We start from the raw sequence: 17828 nt of genomic DNA, 5'->3' as shown, positions 1-17828 counted from the left end.
GAAGAAGTACCAGTTTGAGACAAGAGACCTACATTTTCATCTAAGCTTTATCGTTCATTGCCTATGCCACCATGAAAAAGGCCCTAAATCTGTAGGGTCTCAATATTAAGACTAAATTGACCATATAACTCATCACTCTTAGATTTCTGAGAGGAGAAGGAGGTATTACTGCGATTACACCAGGACATGAAGTGTAAGCCGAGAACTGTAGGGAGCCTACTTGGTGTTGTGTAGACAGAAATAATAATTTTTTCTCCTATGTGCTGAAACTTCTGCTTTGCATGAAAAATATATGATTCTTGATTTAACTTGTTCTCAACGCTACGCCCTATCCTGTAAACACTGAAGAAAAGTGAGAGGCCACTTGTGATGGTATTTTACACCACCTTTCGCCACCTTCAGGACAAATCATTTAAGCAGCTTTAGACAGCCACCAGAAGTGGAGAAAGGGATGGGAAGGTTGTGTGTAAAAAAGCAGAAAGAAGCAGAGCCCACACGGGGCAGACAGGAAAGGAGACAGGAAAAGGACACGAGCAGACCCAGAGGGCAAGTAAGGATGGGCAGAAATAAATACGTTCAAGAGTAGAGTCAGGAATATCCCAAGTAAAGCCAAGGTGCCTGGAACATCCTGTCACTCACCTAAAACTGTGAGACCGGTGACCCCAATGTTTCTGCCCCCTCTATCTGGAAGGTTGTTGACCAAACACTGGTAGGTGCCTGTATCTGAAAGCTGAGTGTTATTAATGAAGATAGAGACGTTGGTGGCTGGCATGGTGCCTGTAAATCCTACCCTACCATGGAACCGGGGGGCACCATCAAACATCTGTCCACCCTGATACAGAATGACCTGAAAAAGAAAGCAAAATAAATAAATAGGCCACTACATCCCTATCTAGACACACAGTACATAACAATAACTATCTGGTAGACAGGAGACGGCACCAAACATCGGAAAACTTTACTTCTCCTCTTACAGTTGTCACCAAGTTCCTATCTCAGCACCAGTGCGTAGGTCTATTCTGGGATTCTAAATTCTTATATCCCCAAACTGGAATAACACTGTTTACTTCTAATCCATCACAATATAGAAAATGTCTTTAATGCAATCTTACTCTCAGCCCATACATATTTTTATTCAAATAATTTCAAAATAAAAAGTTTTAAAAAATTAGCAGTGCCATTCTCATGCTTACTAGGTGACAAAATGATAGATCATAGTTATAGCCTGAATATAAACGAATGTCATAAGAGGGGAGAAGAGTTGCGGGTCATGATTGCTCTTATGTCAATTTCTATTATCAAAGTCAACTATTTAGGAGAGAGGATGCAAAATGGTGTTACAAAAAGCCTTGTGGGCTGAGAATGAGAAACTGGGTTCTGTTTCAGCTCTATCTGAAATGTTTGGGGAATACAGTCAAGTCTTTCTTTGCCTCCTAAAATGATAAAGTTGAATAAAATGATCTCAAAGGCTCAGCCTAATTATAACAAATTCCTTGGTTTGAAGAAACAAAGCAAGCTTCTATTAAATATACATATTCAAATTCATATCAGAAAATTTACTTATCAAATATTTTTAGGTGGTAATAGGCTTACTGAAGCAGAAAAGCTTCGTAACAGTAATAAATTATCTTTGGAAATAAAGGTATAATCATGATTACTATTCATTAATTTTCTGAGCATCATTTTCTGCAATGGATAATAAAAATTGTGGATCTTTTACCTGTAATTGGGTAGTAGCTTCTATTTTCATATATCCTAATTTATTTGACTCTCTGAGGCTGGCTAGTATGCCTGGCTGTGTTTATTTTAAAACACTTGTGAAATTAGCCAAATAAATCAAAGACTACTACTTAATGTTACTTCCTTAACATTATCACTGTCTCTAAAACATACTCTCATCCACGTATGCCACTGTTAGTCCCTTCGTGTCAAAGTATACTTTTGCATTTCCTGTCTTGATATTTCCTATCAGCAATGCCTTTTGATAAAATTCCATATTCCTACGTAATACTCTCAGAAGGATTCTCCTGACATCCGTTTGAAAAAAAAAAAGAAGTCTCTTAAAAATAGGATAATCTCTTCTGATAGTTGACTAATAACACAGGAATAGGATTTAAAACAGCACAGGCTCACTGAAAGTGCCACCGTATTCTAGAGATCAAATATGTACTTAGGATGCTTTCCTCCCCACCTCTTCTGAAAAGATGAACACTTGAGAGGTAGCAAGGAAAGGAACAGACGTACCTGCTCAGGCTGGTTAGCATTGGAGAGAGGAATGACCATCCAAATGACATTGAGGTTAATGAGAGCAGCGTTGGTAGTGAAGGTACAGGGCAGGACTGCCGTGTGGCCTCGGGCCACCTGGATACTCCCAGGGCTCTCGGAGACTTCCAGGGAAGCTGCGACACCTGCAGGGGAAAGAACCGGAGGGTAGTGTGCTCACCCTTTCCTGACAGACCAAACCCCTAGAGAAAAGGTTTGAATGTTGTATTATTAGGAATAATAATTGCAGACTGGGCAGCCCAGGTGGCTCAGTGGTTTAGCGCCGCCTTCGGCCCAGAGCATGATCCTGAAGGCCCTGGGATAGAGTCCCACATCAGGCCCCCTGTGTGGAGCCTGCTTCTCCTTCTGCCTGTGTCTCTGCCTCTCTCTCTCTCTCTCTGTGTCTCTCATGAATAAATAAAATCTTAAAAAAAAAAAAAAAGGAATGTAAGCAGACTGATATGACAGTCTTACTGAACAACTACTGACCAATCGTTGACTCAAAATAATAAAAATTGTTCATCTCTTTATCTCTTAGAAACCACAAATGATGGGATGGATGCCTGGATGGCTCAGTGGTTGAGTGTCTGCCTTCACCTCAGGGCCTGATCCTGGAGTCCCGGGATAGAGTCCCACATTGGGCTCCCCGCATGGAGCCTGCTTCTTTCTCTATGTTTCTCATGAATAAATAAAATCTTTAAAAAAAAGAAAGAAAAGAAAAGAAAAGAAAAGAAAAGAAAAGAAAAGAAAAGAAAAGAAAAGAAAAGAAAAGAAAAGAAAAGAAAAGAAAAAGAAAGAAAGAAAGAAAGAAAGAAAGAAAGAAAGAAAGAAAGAAACCACAAATGAAAAATATGAGCAGCTTCTTACTTTATTCTGTAAGAAAGTAAGTAGTTGGTAGTTGGTATTTAGCCAGATTCAAATACAACATGGGAGAAGATGACTGATAGGGTTTGAGCAAAACTTGCAATGGTAGGCAGCCCGGGTGGCTCAGCAGTTTAGGGCTGCCTTCAGCCCAGGGTGTGACCCTGGAGACCCAGGATCGAGTTCCATGTCAGGCTCCCTGCATGGAGCCTGGTTCTCACTCTGCCTGTGCCTCTGCCTCTCTCTCTCTCTCATGAATAAAATAAAATCTTAAAAAAAAAAAAAAAACTTGCAATGGTGAGGAGGGATGAGAAATCAATTTTTTCAAGAGCATCATTACAATATCATTACAATATTTAATATCATTAATTCTAAAAAACAGAGAAAGGCAAAGAACTAGAAATAGCCAAAATAATAGTGAAAAATAAGAACAAATTTGGAGAATTCACACTGATTTCAAAACTTGCTTCAGAGCTATCGTAATCAAGATAGTGTGGTAGTAGCATAAGGATAGACCACCAGATAAATGGCTCAGGATTGAGAGTTCCGAAATAAGCCCTTATATTTTTAGTAAAATGCTTTTCAACAAAGGTACAAGGCAATTAAATGGGAGAAAATAATCTTTTCAATAAATGGTATTGGAACAATTAGATACTAATATACAAACTAATTCAGATACTTACCTCACAGTATACACAAAAATCAACTCAAAATGTGTCACAGACCTAAATATAACAGCTAAAGCTATAAAACTTCTATAAATACACAAAAGAGAAAATCATTGTGACTGTGGGTTAGTCAAAGAGGTCTCAGATATATCACCAGAACCACAAATCATACAACAATTAAAAAGTTGGATTTCATTAAAATTTTTAAAACTTACATACTTCAAAGATTAAATTGGGAAAATAAAAAGCCACAGTATGGGCCAGGAAAAAATATCTGTAATTCACACACCTGATAAAGGATTCAAATATGGAATATATAGAGAACTATTACAATTCAGCAATGAAAATACAACCCAATATTAAAATGGGTAGAATATGTGAATAAATATTTCAAAAAAACTAATATGCACATGGAAAGATGCTCAACATTATTATTAATTAGGAAACTGCATATTAAAACCACAATGAAATACCATTACACAGTCACTGGAATGGCTGTCATCAATAAAACCAACTTTTTTCTTTTTTTTTAAAGATTTTATTCATTTATTCATGAGAGACACAGAGAGAGGCAGAGACACAGGCAGAGGGAGAAGCAGGCTCCCTGTAGGGAGCCTGACGTGGGACTCCATCCTGGGACTCCAGGATCACACCCTGGGCCAAAGACGGTGCTCAACCGCTGAGCCACCCAGGAATCCCCCCAAACCAGGTTTTTATAAGGATGTAGAGAAACTAGAATCCTCATTCATTGCTGGTGAGAATGTAACATAACGACCCAGAAATTTCACCTCTAGGAATCTACCCAAGTACAGTGAAAACATATATATCATGAATGTTCATGATAGCATTACTGATACCACACCCCCAAAGAGAAATAATACAAATATCTATCACACCAACTGGTTAGTGAACAAACAAAATATGGTATAGCCATACAATGAAACATGACTCAGAAATAAAAAACCACAAGCTACTGATACAACACAGATGAGCTTCTCAAAACCATTCTGCTAAGCAGAAGAAGCCAGACGCAAAAGACTATATACCGTATGATTCTATTTATATGAAATGTCCAGAAAAGGCAAATCTATAAAGACAAGAAGCAAATCAGTGGTTGCATGAGGCTAAAGAGGAGGGATGACGGATTGATGCAAATAGGTTCCATGGAACTTTCTAGGGAGATGGAAAACTTCCAAAATTGGATGGTTAGATGGTTGTACAACTCTATAAATTTCCAAAAAAATAACTGAATTTTAAACGTGTGAATTTTGTGGAATGTAAATTATACCTCAATAACACTGTAAAAATTCAAAAAAGAAAATAGTGATTTATTGGAGCCAAATCCTGGGAAGTGAAAATCAACTGTTATCTCTTCTAAAAAGAATGCCTGTCCCCCTGGGACTACAGAACAGTATGGGACTAACAGGAGATTAAAATAGGCCAGGGAGATCCAACAGAGAAGCTATTCTAATCATGAAAATTACATTAAGCCCACAGCAGTATCTCAAATTGTTTTACTTTGAAGTGATATTATCTCAATTCTCCAAAAAAAAAAAAAAAAAAAGTATCCCAGTAACATACCATTATGATTACAATTAGTTAAAAGAAAAAATCAATCTACATAACACCTTCCTTCTATAGAACCTCATGTTCTTCACATAGAGTCTGATGATTTCTCAGGAGTTAAATTTACAGGATAAAACGTTTCATAAAAGAAGCCATCTGTGATGGGATACAAAGCAGTTGATAACATCAGGAACAGTGTCGAAGGAACATATTAGGAAAACTGAAAGAACTTCAAGTACTACGTGAGGGTTTATTATGAAACAGGCGATGAAGCAGGGAAAGAGCTACCTTAAGGGCAGAAGAGGGTTAGTTAGGGGGAGTCTCTTGGTCACAGTGTCTATAATAAATGCGGCTGGAGATGGCATTAGTGTAGTGGAGAAGCCAATAGTGTAGAAGCCAAACTGGCTACATTCTCCAGATAATATTCCAAGAAGTGAAGGGACTGTCTGCCCTTTTAACCATACAGGATAATGTGGACCTTCCACCCTCATTCACTGAGTTCAAGCTGAGCTCACACAATCTTTCACACAGACTTTAAGAAAAGAAAAAAATGGCCAATATAGACTAATAATGAGAGAGAAAGATGTTGATGGGGAAACCAACTCAAGTGGGTCAGGAGTAAGTAAAGGAAGAATAAATTCGTAGGACAGGGTGGGAGCTGAGGGGAGGGAGCAGGTCTGCTAGCGGAGAGCAAGCCCTGGGGGGTGGGGGTGGGAGAAGCTATCAAACACTGTCTTTCTCTACTTCATGTCTCCTAGAAGATGAACTCTGAAATCTCAGGTACTGAGATGGCTACAGGAGAAACATTCGAGATAAGAAAAGGGTGGGTTTAAAGGTGGAGAGCTCTAGAGTTTGCAATTTGGCACATTCATCTTCTTAGCTGTGTGGCCCCAAACAAGTCACTTCATCTCTGATTCAGTTGTTTCATCTGTAAAGTGGGGCTAAAAGTTACCATCACATCAGCAAAAGGGTCTGCTAAGGGCCATATCGGATGCTGACAGCCAATGACCACCACGGCTTCTCCTGCTATTAACACATACTACAAAAAAAAAAAAAAAAAAAAAAAACACATACTACATGCAACAGTGACCATATGCCAAGCCCCACAGTAAGCACTATTTATAAATATACATGCCCATACGTCTGCGCACGTGCACACACACCTTTAATCCACACTCCAATTCTTGCCTCCTGCTCATCCTTCCTATCAGCTCAAGTGTTATTTTTCACAAGAGCCTTTCCGGACTCCTCAGCCCAGTCAGGGTCTCATAAAGCAATGCTCCTTTCATTCCAAGCACTCTCCAAACTTGACACCACGTTTTCCTTAGTTTTCATATTCATTTCATTTCATTATTTGACATATCTTCACCAGTACACTCGAAGGTCCACTAAGAACTCCATCACTTTGAGCACATAATTAAGAACTCAATAAATACATGTTACTGAATTGATCTAATTCAATTCCTTCAGTCTTCACATGAAAGACTATATACAGTAGGGTCCAGGGAGACAGACTTGCCAAAGGTGTTAAGTTTAGGATCTGTGTCTTCCATCTGCCAATATAGTATGTTTTCTACTATGTCAAACTCTCCCACAGATCATGTCTCAGAAAATAAATAATACTATCACATCTACTCAGATTACAGTGAAGGGATACCTCCTTATCAATAAAGATAAAGATATACTTACTTGTAAATATATACTTTACTTATATAAAGATATATTTACATGTAAATATATCTCTTCTACTTTTTCTTTTTTTTTTTTTTAAGATTGTATTTATCTGAAAGAGAGAGTGAAGAATGAGCAGGGCGAGGGGCAGAGAGAGACGCAGATTCCCAGGTGAGCAGGGAGTCCGATGCGGGGCTCGATCCCAGGACTCCAAAATCATGACCTGAGCAAGGCAGATGCTTAACAAACTGAGCCACCTATCCGCCCCTCTCAGCCTCTTTTAGATAGAAACTTTTAACATAAAAAGGTTATTATGTTCTTTAGCTACCAGAATTCTCTATGGAACAGAATTTTAAAAGAAAGTCACCCAAGACCCTACAATGTCATCGGTTAAGATATCAGATGCCAGAGCAAGCTACCCTAAAGGATGCATACAAAGAAAATGGCTGAAAACTGGCCACCCAACTTTCAGGGCTACCCCGAGAATAAATGGGTCAGGAGTGAACAACTGTAAAGAGACTTTGAGGAGGCTTCCTTGTTAGAGCTTGGTGAGCTCTAAGTCCCAGCCCTTTCCCACCCAACAGGGCCTCTGATCCTGGAATATGCCAGGGCCAAGGACATCTGAGAGTTCCCAATGGGTCAGATGTGAACAAACAAAATGCTGGTGCAGGGCCACCTTCCATTCTCACCTAGAGGGCTGTTGGATGAGACCTCACTAGAAGGAAGCTGGAGGTAGACCTCTGAATCCTAGAGGGTGGACCACTGGCATTCTGGAAACCACATATACTTCTGTCTCTTAATTGAGATTTTTCTTGTTTTGCTTTATTTCTAAACTCAGAGTGATCAGAAAAGTTGTGTAGCCTGCTTAAGTTTTCTCATAAGAAAAGAAGAACTGTATCTTGAATGGATTTAAAGAGATCAGGAAGACGAAAGTTGCTTTGGGACTGTGTCTCAGAATTCCTATTTAACATACTGACTAAACTGAGTATGAATGAAAATTTCTTTGAAAGAGTAAAAAAGGAGGGAAATGGATATTTTTCACATTTTAAATGATGAATTTTTTTCTATCTTATTAAAGAGACAACTAAAAACCCTTTCCTTTAGGAGTGTGTTTCCATGTTTGAAATTCTAGGCAGGAATTTAAATTTTAATGCTAAATATTAGATTAAAAATTCATTTAAAATACCTTACAATTTGCAATATTTACATGAGAAATGCATAATTTAGAAGCTGGTTTGGCAGCATTTTGCAGGCTTGGATCTTTTCTTAGTACTTTTACCCAAGAAAAATTAAGTCAACTCATGAATTCTGAATGACGCTAAGCAATTAAATAAGAAAGACATAAAGCACATGGCCCTGTTTCCTCTGAGGAGCTGAAATCATAAATAACAGTTGTCTATACTCTTTCCTTCCCAAGATTTAAAGCTGAAAGAAATTCACACTTTTCTCAGACCAAGAATTACCCCTTAGAGGAAAAGAAACTGGGAGCAAAGAACCCTTCAAAGTCTTAAGAGGGATCATCCACTACACAGTAGCCAAGAGAACCAACAAAGGACATTTTGCCGTGATCTGCAGACTCAGAGAACATGAAACATCCCCTACAAATCCATCAGAGCAGAACACCTGGAGCTCAGGAGGAGGACTGGAGCAAGCAATCCAACTGAGATTTCAAAACAGAGTTTCACTGATGTCTATGGAACATGTACTCATGTTTCAGGACCAGCCCAAACCCCAGAGTACTCCCCTCTGGGAATACAGCCTGCAAAGTATCAAAGGATCTGATGGTATTTTGGGAGGACTATGTTGCCCTGCCACCCAAGATACTGATACCAGCAGTCACAAAATGCTAATTGGCTTATGTGATTTCCTTTACGATTTCGTAAGTGCTATTTCTTACATATAAAAAAAATGTAATATGAAATTCATTTAATCTTTGTAAATTGAGTTCTATAGTTCCATGAGACTGAAATAAATTTCAAAAAATAAAAATTCTACACTCCTTATTTTCTCAAGGAAACTATGGAGTATCGATCTTTAATATCGTGGTGATTTTTAAGACAAATCACTTTTCATACTGTAACCAAATTCTAATTAGATGAAATAATCTACAATTATAATTGTTATTATATGATTCTTTTTAAACTGCCATCTGAACTAAAAAATGTGTTAGTTGATATTACATTATATTTTGGCCACTAACACAGGACTAAACTAAATGAGTAAATTTGATTAATGTAAATTTGGTTAATCTGATCAATGTAGATCGCTTTATTATGCGCTGGTCATCTACATTAATCAATTTGTAGGATCACTGCTAAATCTCTATCATTTGATGCCATATTAAACAATATACTCGACTGTTGGTATACAAAAGCAAGCTACTGTAAAATTATATATCCTTATATATTTCTGATTGAGGCACTGAATACTCCTACATAGCCTATGACTCATAGTATCACAGTCTTATATTTCCATTGTTTTATGGTTCCCCTTCACATATTAAAACAGTGCCTTCTCATTAACTTCTCCTTTTCAACCACAAACATTCCTTGGGGACCATACCAAGAGCAAACAGCATGCCAGGAGACCTAGATATTGAAATTATTTCCTCAGAGCAGACTCAAGAGATGAGACAGAGGGAGCCCAAAGCCCTGTACCAAACCAATGCTCACAGTCTACATTATCACTCCCCTTGTCACTTTACAATAATCAAAAAGATATATATTTATCTATTTGGTCCCCATGCCATGTCATATTCATTATGTGACTGATTTACTCAACAATAGCTCCTAACACTTGATGTGAACTTGATCAGAATCCTCTACAGCAAGTCTCCCATTATTACTGACCTTTCCTGATTTCATATCGGGCTTTGGTATTTAAGAATTCTCTTACAGGGATGACCACAACCTTCTCATTTACATACATATTTTGTTTGGCCTACATTGTATGACCCACTCAAAGTTTTTAAATACTTTGAATTACTTACAATTAAATAGCACAAAACTCTAATAGATTACCAACTTATCTTGAAAAACTGTGAAGATAGTAACATTGGGCCTGCATTTCACATGATAATTAGTGCTGCTCCGGTTAGACAAAACATGAGCTCTCCATACTCCCAGATTCCCCATGATTCCCAACCCCCGTTAACACTATAATATGGTCCACTTTACACAGTCAGGATACCCTCCTGACTCCAGTGAGCATCTGTGTTTGCAAACTCATCTGTAAAACTAAGTGAATAATGTGACTATAATTAAGTGTTTAAAGCAGCAAGACACAAAAGCAGAAACAGGTTTTGCAATGTTATGATGAGACATGATACTATGACGGCTACCTTGGCCACAATTTCCTTCAGGGAAAGCAGAATGAGACAATTCCTTATATGTGGGTTACAACAGTTTGTGACACAGGATCTCATTCACATCCTGGCTACAAGTGATTGTACCAGGAATGGGCAATCGGCCAAAACAGTCACCTATAGACTGGACAGTTGTTTGTGAGGTAACTGTCATAAGATCCTTGTCAAAAGATACTACCAAATCAATGGTGCCTGGCAAATCCAACACAACCTTCCTTCTTGGTGGGGAGTTTGAAAAAGCAGCATGTGAAGAGAGAACTAGGTCACTAAAGTAGAAATAAAGAAGGACATTAAGTAATGATAAAGGGGTCAATTCATCGAGGACATAATAGTCCTGTGTATGTGCTTCAGAGTACATGAAGCAAAAACTGACAGAACTGAAAAGAGAAAAAAGATACCAATCATAGTTGGAGACTGGAACACTCTTCTGTCATTAACAATGACATAGAACAAATTCGTAGTATAGATAGAAGTCATTAAAAAGGAAAAAAAATCAGTAAAATACAGAAGACCTAAACAATACTACCAATAAATAATTTAACATAACTGAGATTTTTAGGACACTCTACTCAACATCGTGGAATATGCATTACTTTCCAAAAACACAAGAAACATTCACCAAGATAGACCATATTCTGAGTTGCAACATAAACTTTAATAAATTTAAAATAATTAAAATCATAAAAAGAATGTGAATTAAATTAGAATTCAGTAATAAAAAGAAACTCAGAAAATCATCAAATATTCACAAAAATCCACTCCTAAATATTTCACTTTAAGGTGAAATTACAAGGAAAATCAGAAAATGTTTTGAATTACGTGAAAATGAGCATGCAACATATCAAAATTTGAGAAGAAAGCACTACTTAGAGAAAAAGTAATAGCATCTAAATGCTCATATAAAACGAAGGCTTAGGGATCCCTGGGTGGCGCAGCGGTTTGGCGCCTGCCTTTGGCTCAGGGCGCGATCCTGGAGACCCGGGATCGAATCCCACATCAGGCTCCCGGTGCATGGAGCCTGCTTCTCCCTCCGCCTGTGTCTCTGCCTCTCTCTCTCTCTCTCTCTGTGACTATCATAAATAAATAAAAAAAAAAAAAATTAAAAAAAAAAATTTAAAAAAAAAAAAACAAAAAACAAAAACGAAGGTTTATAATCAACAACCTAAGCTTCCACCTTAAGAAACTAAAACCGGGAACCCTGGGTGGTGCAGCGGTTTGGCGCCTGCCTTTGGCCCAGGGCGCGATCCTGGAGACCCGGGATCGAATCCCACGTCGGGCTCCCGGTGCATGGAACCTGCTTCTCCCTCTGCCTGTGTCTCTGCCTCTCTCTCTCTCTCTCTCTCTGTGTGACTATCATAAATAAATAAAAAATTAAAAAAAAAAAAAAAAAGAAACTAAAACCAATCAAATTAAAAGTAAGTCAAAAGAAGAAGAAGGAGTAGAATTCTACAAAATGATAAAAAATGTAGGGGCACCTGGGTGGCTCAGTGGTTGAGCATCTGCCTTCAGCTCAGGTTGTGACCCCAGGGTCCTGGGATCAAGTCCCGCATTAGGCTCCCCACAGGGAGCCTGCTTCTCCCTCTGCCTGTGTCTCTGCCTCTCTCTGTATCTCTTATGAATGAATGAATGAATGGGCAGATGGATGGATGGATGGATATAAATAAATAAATAAATAAATAAATAAATAAATAAATAAAATCTTTTTTAAAAATGGTAAGAAATTTTTAAAAATCAGTGAACTCAAAAGCTGGTTCTCTGAGAAAGTCAATAAAATTGATAAATCTCTAACCAAAATGCTCAAGAATGAAAGAGAGAAGTACAAATATTAAAGAACGGGCATAATTACAGATACTAAAGACAGTGAAAGAATAATAAAGGGATGTTATAAATAACTTTATGCTAACATATTTGGTAACACAGATGAAATGAGCAAATGGCCTGAAAGATAGAAAATATCAAAGCTCACTTTAACAGATATAGATGGCCTGAAGAGCCCTTTGACCAGTAAAGAAAATTAATTTCATTTGCAGTTCCAAATCCTCCCACCAAGATAATAACCAGGCCCAAGTAGCTTCATTGGCGAACTCTGCCAAACTTTTAATGAAAAACTAATGCCAATTCTATATATAAATTCTTCCAGATTTAAAAAAAAACCTTCAATTTATGAGGCTAGCTAATATTACCCTGATACCAAAATCCAACAAAGATAATATATGCAAATAAAATTACAGACTAACATCTCTAAACATAGACATAAAAGTCCCTAAAAATATTAGCAAACTCAATCCAGCAATATACAGAAGGAAGAACTAATTATGACAAAAGTGATGTTTATCCCGAGAATGCAAGGTTCACTCAATGTTTGAAATCAATACAACTTACATGTCAATATACTAAAAAAGAAAACTATATACATAATTTCTTTCAATAGGCACTGAAAAATTGACAAAAATAAGTAATGTATTCATTATAAAATATTCATTTTAAAATCTCTCTTCAAACAAGGAAGAGAAGAAACTTCTATAAACTGGTAACAAGCATCTCTGAAACAAAACAAATACCATATTAATGATAAAAAGACAACTTTTACTACATGGCTAAGCTGCTTTTCTTCCTACAATCAGAAACAAGGTAAGGCTGTTCTCACCAGGCCTATTCAACAATGGAGGTCCCGGCCATTGCAGTAAGGCAAGAAATAAGGGGGAAAAGGCACACAGATTGAAAAGAAAAATAAATAAATAAAACTATATTTATCTGTAGATAACATAATCATCTACATTAAAAATTGTAATAAATCTACAAAAAGGCAACTAACAAATTAGTTTAGCAAGGTAACAAAAGTCACAGTTAATACACAAATACCAACTATATTTCTATATAGTAGCAAAGAGATTTTGAAAATTAAAAATTTTAAATAATACCACTTATAATAGCATCAAAAAGACAAAACACTTAAGGATAACTTTAATGAAATATCTGTAAGATCTATATAATGAAAATTACAAAACTTTCGTGAGAAGAATTAAAGAAGAGATAAACCACAGCCATTAATCCAAAGACTTAACAGTGTTAAGATATCAAGTCTCCCCAAAGTCATCTGATTTATACAATACTAATTTTGATCCCAGTGAGCTACTTTGTAGAAATAGTCAAAATGCATTCTGTAAAATATATGTGTAAAAGCAAGGATTAAAATAGCAAAATTCTGAGGGGCACTTGAGTGGCTCAGTTAATTAAGTGTCTGACTCTTGATTTCAGCTCAGGTCATGAGACTGAGTCCCCCCACATCAGGCTCCATGCTCAGCAGGAAGTCTGCTGCCCTCTTCCCTCCCCTATTCACACACTCTCTCTCCCTCTCAAATACATAAATAATTTTTTTTAAAGTAGCAAAATTTTGAAAAGGAAAAAAAAAGTTTGAGGATTTGCCATACCTGATTTTAAAATATCTTATAAAGCTAAGGTGGTCAAGATAGTGTGAGATCATAAGGACAAACTTAAAGAGAGTCCCAAAATAGATCTATATATATATGGCCAATTTATTTCCAACAAAGATATCAAGCCTGTTCAGTGGGAAAGGATATTCTTTACAAAATACAGTGCTAGAATATTGGACCTCTAAATACACAGACAGTAAATTTACCTTTACATTATACCTTTATATAAAAGTTAACCTGAAATGGATCAAACAGTGAAGTATAGGAGTAAAAAATCATAAAATTTCTAGAAGGAAACACAGGAGAACGTCTCTATGACTCTGAATTAGGAAAATACTTCTTAGGATACAAAATGCATGAGTTATTTTTTAAAATAATAAATTAGACTTTTAAAATTAATAATGTTTTTAAAAGACACTATTAAGAAAATAAACATACTAGCCATATTTTGTAGAAATAACTTTCAAAACACAGCAAGGACTTGTACTTATAATACAGAAACAGCTCCCATAGATCAATAAGAACCTATTTTTTTTGAGGGGGGAAGGGGCAAAAAGGAGGGAGTGAAAGAGGGTGTGCACACTTGTGAACAAGGAGGTGCAGAGAGAGAGAGAGAACCCCAAGCAAACTCCACACCCAGCAGAGAGCACAATGTGGGGCTCAGTCTCATGACCCTGAGATCATGACCTGAAGTAGAATCAGAGTTGGATGTTTAACTGAGTCACCCAGGAGCCCAAGGAACCCAATTTTTTTTTAAATTTTTATTTATTTATGATAGGCACACAGTGAGAGAGAGAGAGAGGCAGAGACACAGGCAGAGGGAGAAGCAGGCTCCATGCACCGGGAGCCGGATGTGGGATTCGATCCCGGGTCTCCAGGATCGCACCCTGGGCCAAAGGCAGGCGCCAAACCGCTGCGCCACCCAGGGATTCCGGAACCCAATTTTTTTAAAGGCACATAGAAAACATACAAATGGATAACAAGAACATGAAAAGATGTTCAACTTCACTAGTCAATAGAGAAATTAAAACCACATTGAGACATCACTACAATGAGTTAAATTAAACTGACAATACCACACGTGGACAAGAATGCAGGGTAACTCAAACTTTTATAGCTTTCAAGAGGGACTGCAAAGTGGTAGAGATATTTGGGGATATTGTCACGGTTTCTTTTTTTTTTTAAGATTTTTTTTTTTTTTTAATTCATGAGAGACACAGAGAGAGAGAGAGAGAGAGGCAGAGATACAGGCAGAGGAAGAAGCAGACTCCATGCAGGGAGGGAGCCTGACGTGGGACTCAATCCCGGGTCTCCAGGATCACACCCCGGGTTGCAGGCTGCACCAAACCACTGCGCCAGCGGGGCTGCCCATTGTCACGGTTTCTAACAAAGTTAAATAAGCACTTGACCAAACTATCTAACGACTGCAATCCTAGGTATTCATCAAGAGATGTAAAAACAAAACAAAAAAAAAATGCCTATATGCAAATTTTCATAGAATCTTTATTCATAATAGCCAGAAAACTGGAAACTCAAATGTCCATCAACCTACAGATGGATCAAACAATCGTGGGAAATTACTCATCAACAAAAAGGAACAAACTATTGACACATGCAACATAGATAAATATCCAAGGCATTATGCTATGTGAAAGAACCCAGAAACAAAACACTATATACAATATGCATCCATTTTTTAAAAATTCTGTATTATGGAAAAGATAAGACTGCAGCAGTAGGAAACACATCAGGGTTGCCAGGGGCTAGGGCTGAGGTGGAGAGGAGAGCAGGCTCGGAGAATGACTACACGTGGCATGAACGAAGTCTTTGGGGATGATAGAAATATTCTACATCACAACTGTACTGGTCATTAGAAGGCTGCAAACACTGTCCTAAACTCAACAAACTATACTACTGGGGTGTGTGTGGGGTTGTTGTATATAAATTGTACCTCAATCTGATTCTTTTTAGTTTAAAAAAAAAAAAAAGATGTCGGGAAGCTCTCAGAATCACTGAGATGGCTAAGCAAACGAGCTCAAGGATAAACTTCTAGAAAATATCTGAGACTATGGTGCAGAACAGGCTTGATGAGAGAATTGCTGCAGCTGTCTCTGTCACCAAACCAAACCCTAAATGGCAGGACCTTTCAGCAATGACTAATGAGGTCAGTGCTCTTTCTGGCACTCAGCCCTGCAACAACCATCACCCCACAGCTATACTCCTCTGTGGCTCCCCATGCTCAGCACAGAGGCCCTTCCTCACACCCTTCCCTTCCAAATCACGGCACCTACGTGCATCTGACTGGAGAGCCGGAGTCCGAGCTAACAAATAGGCTGGAAATTTGAGTTCACACTTCTAATGTTGAAAGTGGACTCATAACATAGGAATTTCTCCAAGGATAGAAATACTATGCAAAATATGATGGCACAACGTTAACAGGACAAGCAGTAAGTGCAAACATTAAAAGCTGTTTCTTCCCATCTTCCCCCCTTCCCCTTCTCTGCCTATCTTCGTCCAGCCCTCTCTCATTCCCTCCCTCACAGGCTCCTACTAGGTGGAAAGCTGAAAGGAGTGAAGACAATAGGCTTCCTGTCTCCAGTGAAAGCCTGCTCTGGCTTGGGGAGGAAACTCTGTCACAGGAGAGGAGCAGAGAGGGCACCTGGAAAGGGCATGAGAGCTGGTCAAGTTCCTGGAGAAGAGGGCCAAGGGAAACAGCAGGGCTTCAGAGAGGATGGCTGCCCTGGGCACTGGAGCTTTGTCATTCCAGGACTCCTGCTCTGTGAGGCACAGAAGCCGCAGAGCAAGACTTCAAAGGCTCCCCTGGAGGTTCCCATGTGGGGAAGTAGTAGTTACTCCATGGAAGACCAGAGGGGTCCCCCTATGTTTTGGTTCTGGAACAGACCTTGCTGCGTGGTGGGGGGAGCCCCCCAAAATAATGGATATTAAATTTCCTGCCACAAAGGTAAGAGGAGAGTCTCAGATTTGTATTCAACTGGATTTAAAGAAAATAGATGAATGGACAAAACTTGTAAACCTTGGTGGCTCCTATGAATGATAAGTATAATTTTAAAATATATCTAATGTCCCAAGGGTTATATGAAGATTTAAAAAAAAAAAATCTCTGTACTTTCCAATTTCAGAAATCCCTGTTCAAAGAAAGGGAAGGGCACTGGGAGAGAAAATGGGACATTCCCTATGCTGTTTTCAGTTTCAGGATTGCCTTTTATTACAGGGGTAACCCTCTGGCCCAAATCTCAACTTGCCAGTGACTAACCCTTCTCAGAAGAGGGGAAATCAAAATTCTGTGTTGTTTAGTGTTCTAAAGAACTTCTGAATACCTATGTTTTTAACCTGGACAATGACTAGGGTAGGAAAAATGTATGTTTCTTCAGTTTTCCTTCATTTCTTTTTTTTTTTTTTAACTTTTATTTATTTACGATAGTCAGAGAGAGAGAGAGAGAGAGAGAGAGAGAGGCAGAGACACAGGCAGAGGGAGAAGCAGGCTCCATGCACCGGGAGCCCGACATGGGATTCGATCCCGGGTCTCCAGGATCACACCCTGGGCCAAAGGCAGGCGCTAAACCGCTGCGCCACCCAAACGAAGGATCCCGTTTTCCTTCATTTCTAAAGAAATTACACAGTACTTTAGTTTATATTTTGGAAGGCCTTTCTGACATCATGACACTATAGCTGAATGCCAGTATCAGTCTGGTTAGCAGATTGAAAATTTATATTGGGAAATACTAACTAGAGTTTCCAGATGGCAAAAGGCCAAATAAATGGCCTCTACTGTTAAATACAGCCATCTACTCTCAACTTCACCACCTGGTTGAACACACCCCCACTCGGCTGTAATGAGCAAGCGCCAGTTGTTTAATGAAGCATTCATGTGATAAAAGAGGCTAAATCAACAAGTAGAGTTATTTATGAATAAATAAAGCCATCTGAAACCATCAGGAAGGATGTTATATTCCGAAACCAATTACATTCTTCTTTTTTTTT

The 17828-nt window shown here is 38.3% G+C and overlaps 1 protein-coding gene across 4 annotated transcripts in view; it reads right to left on the bottom strand.

Moving 5' to 3' along the window:
* The window catches only part of IGSF11 (immunoglobulin superfamily member 11), a 123411-nt gene that overhangs the window by 21268 nt on the left and 84315 nt on the right, over nt 1–17828 (bottom strand). For all 4 annotated transcript variants that reach the window (XM_041760716.1, XM_041760725.1, XM_041760707.1 and 1 more), the window contains exons 2-3: nt 2245–2408; nt 640–847 (exon numbers count right to left, since the gene is read on the bottom strand). In XM_041760716.1, the coding sequence (XP_041616650.1) occupies nt 640–847; nt 2245–2408 (372 nt within the window). The remainder of the gene's footprint in view (nt 1–639; nt 848–2244; nt 2409–17828) is intronic.

The sequence above is a fragment of the Vulpes lagopus genome, chromosome 1 (genome assembly GCF_018345385.1).
Source record: "Vulpes lagopus strain Blue_001 chromosome 1, ASM1834538v1, whole genome shotgun sequence".
Lineage (NCBI taxonomy): Eukaryota > Metazoa > Chordata > Mammalia > Carnivora > Canidae > Vulpes > Vulpes lagopus.
Note: the sequence above shows the minus strand (reverse complement) of the source record. Positions and strands in the feature narration are given on the sequence as shown.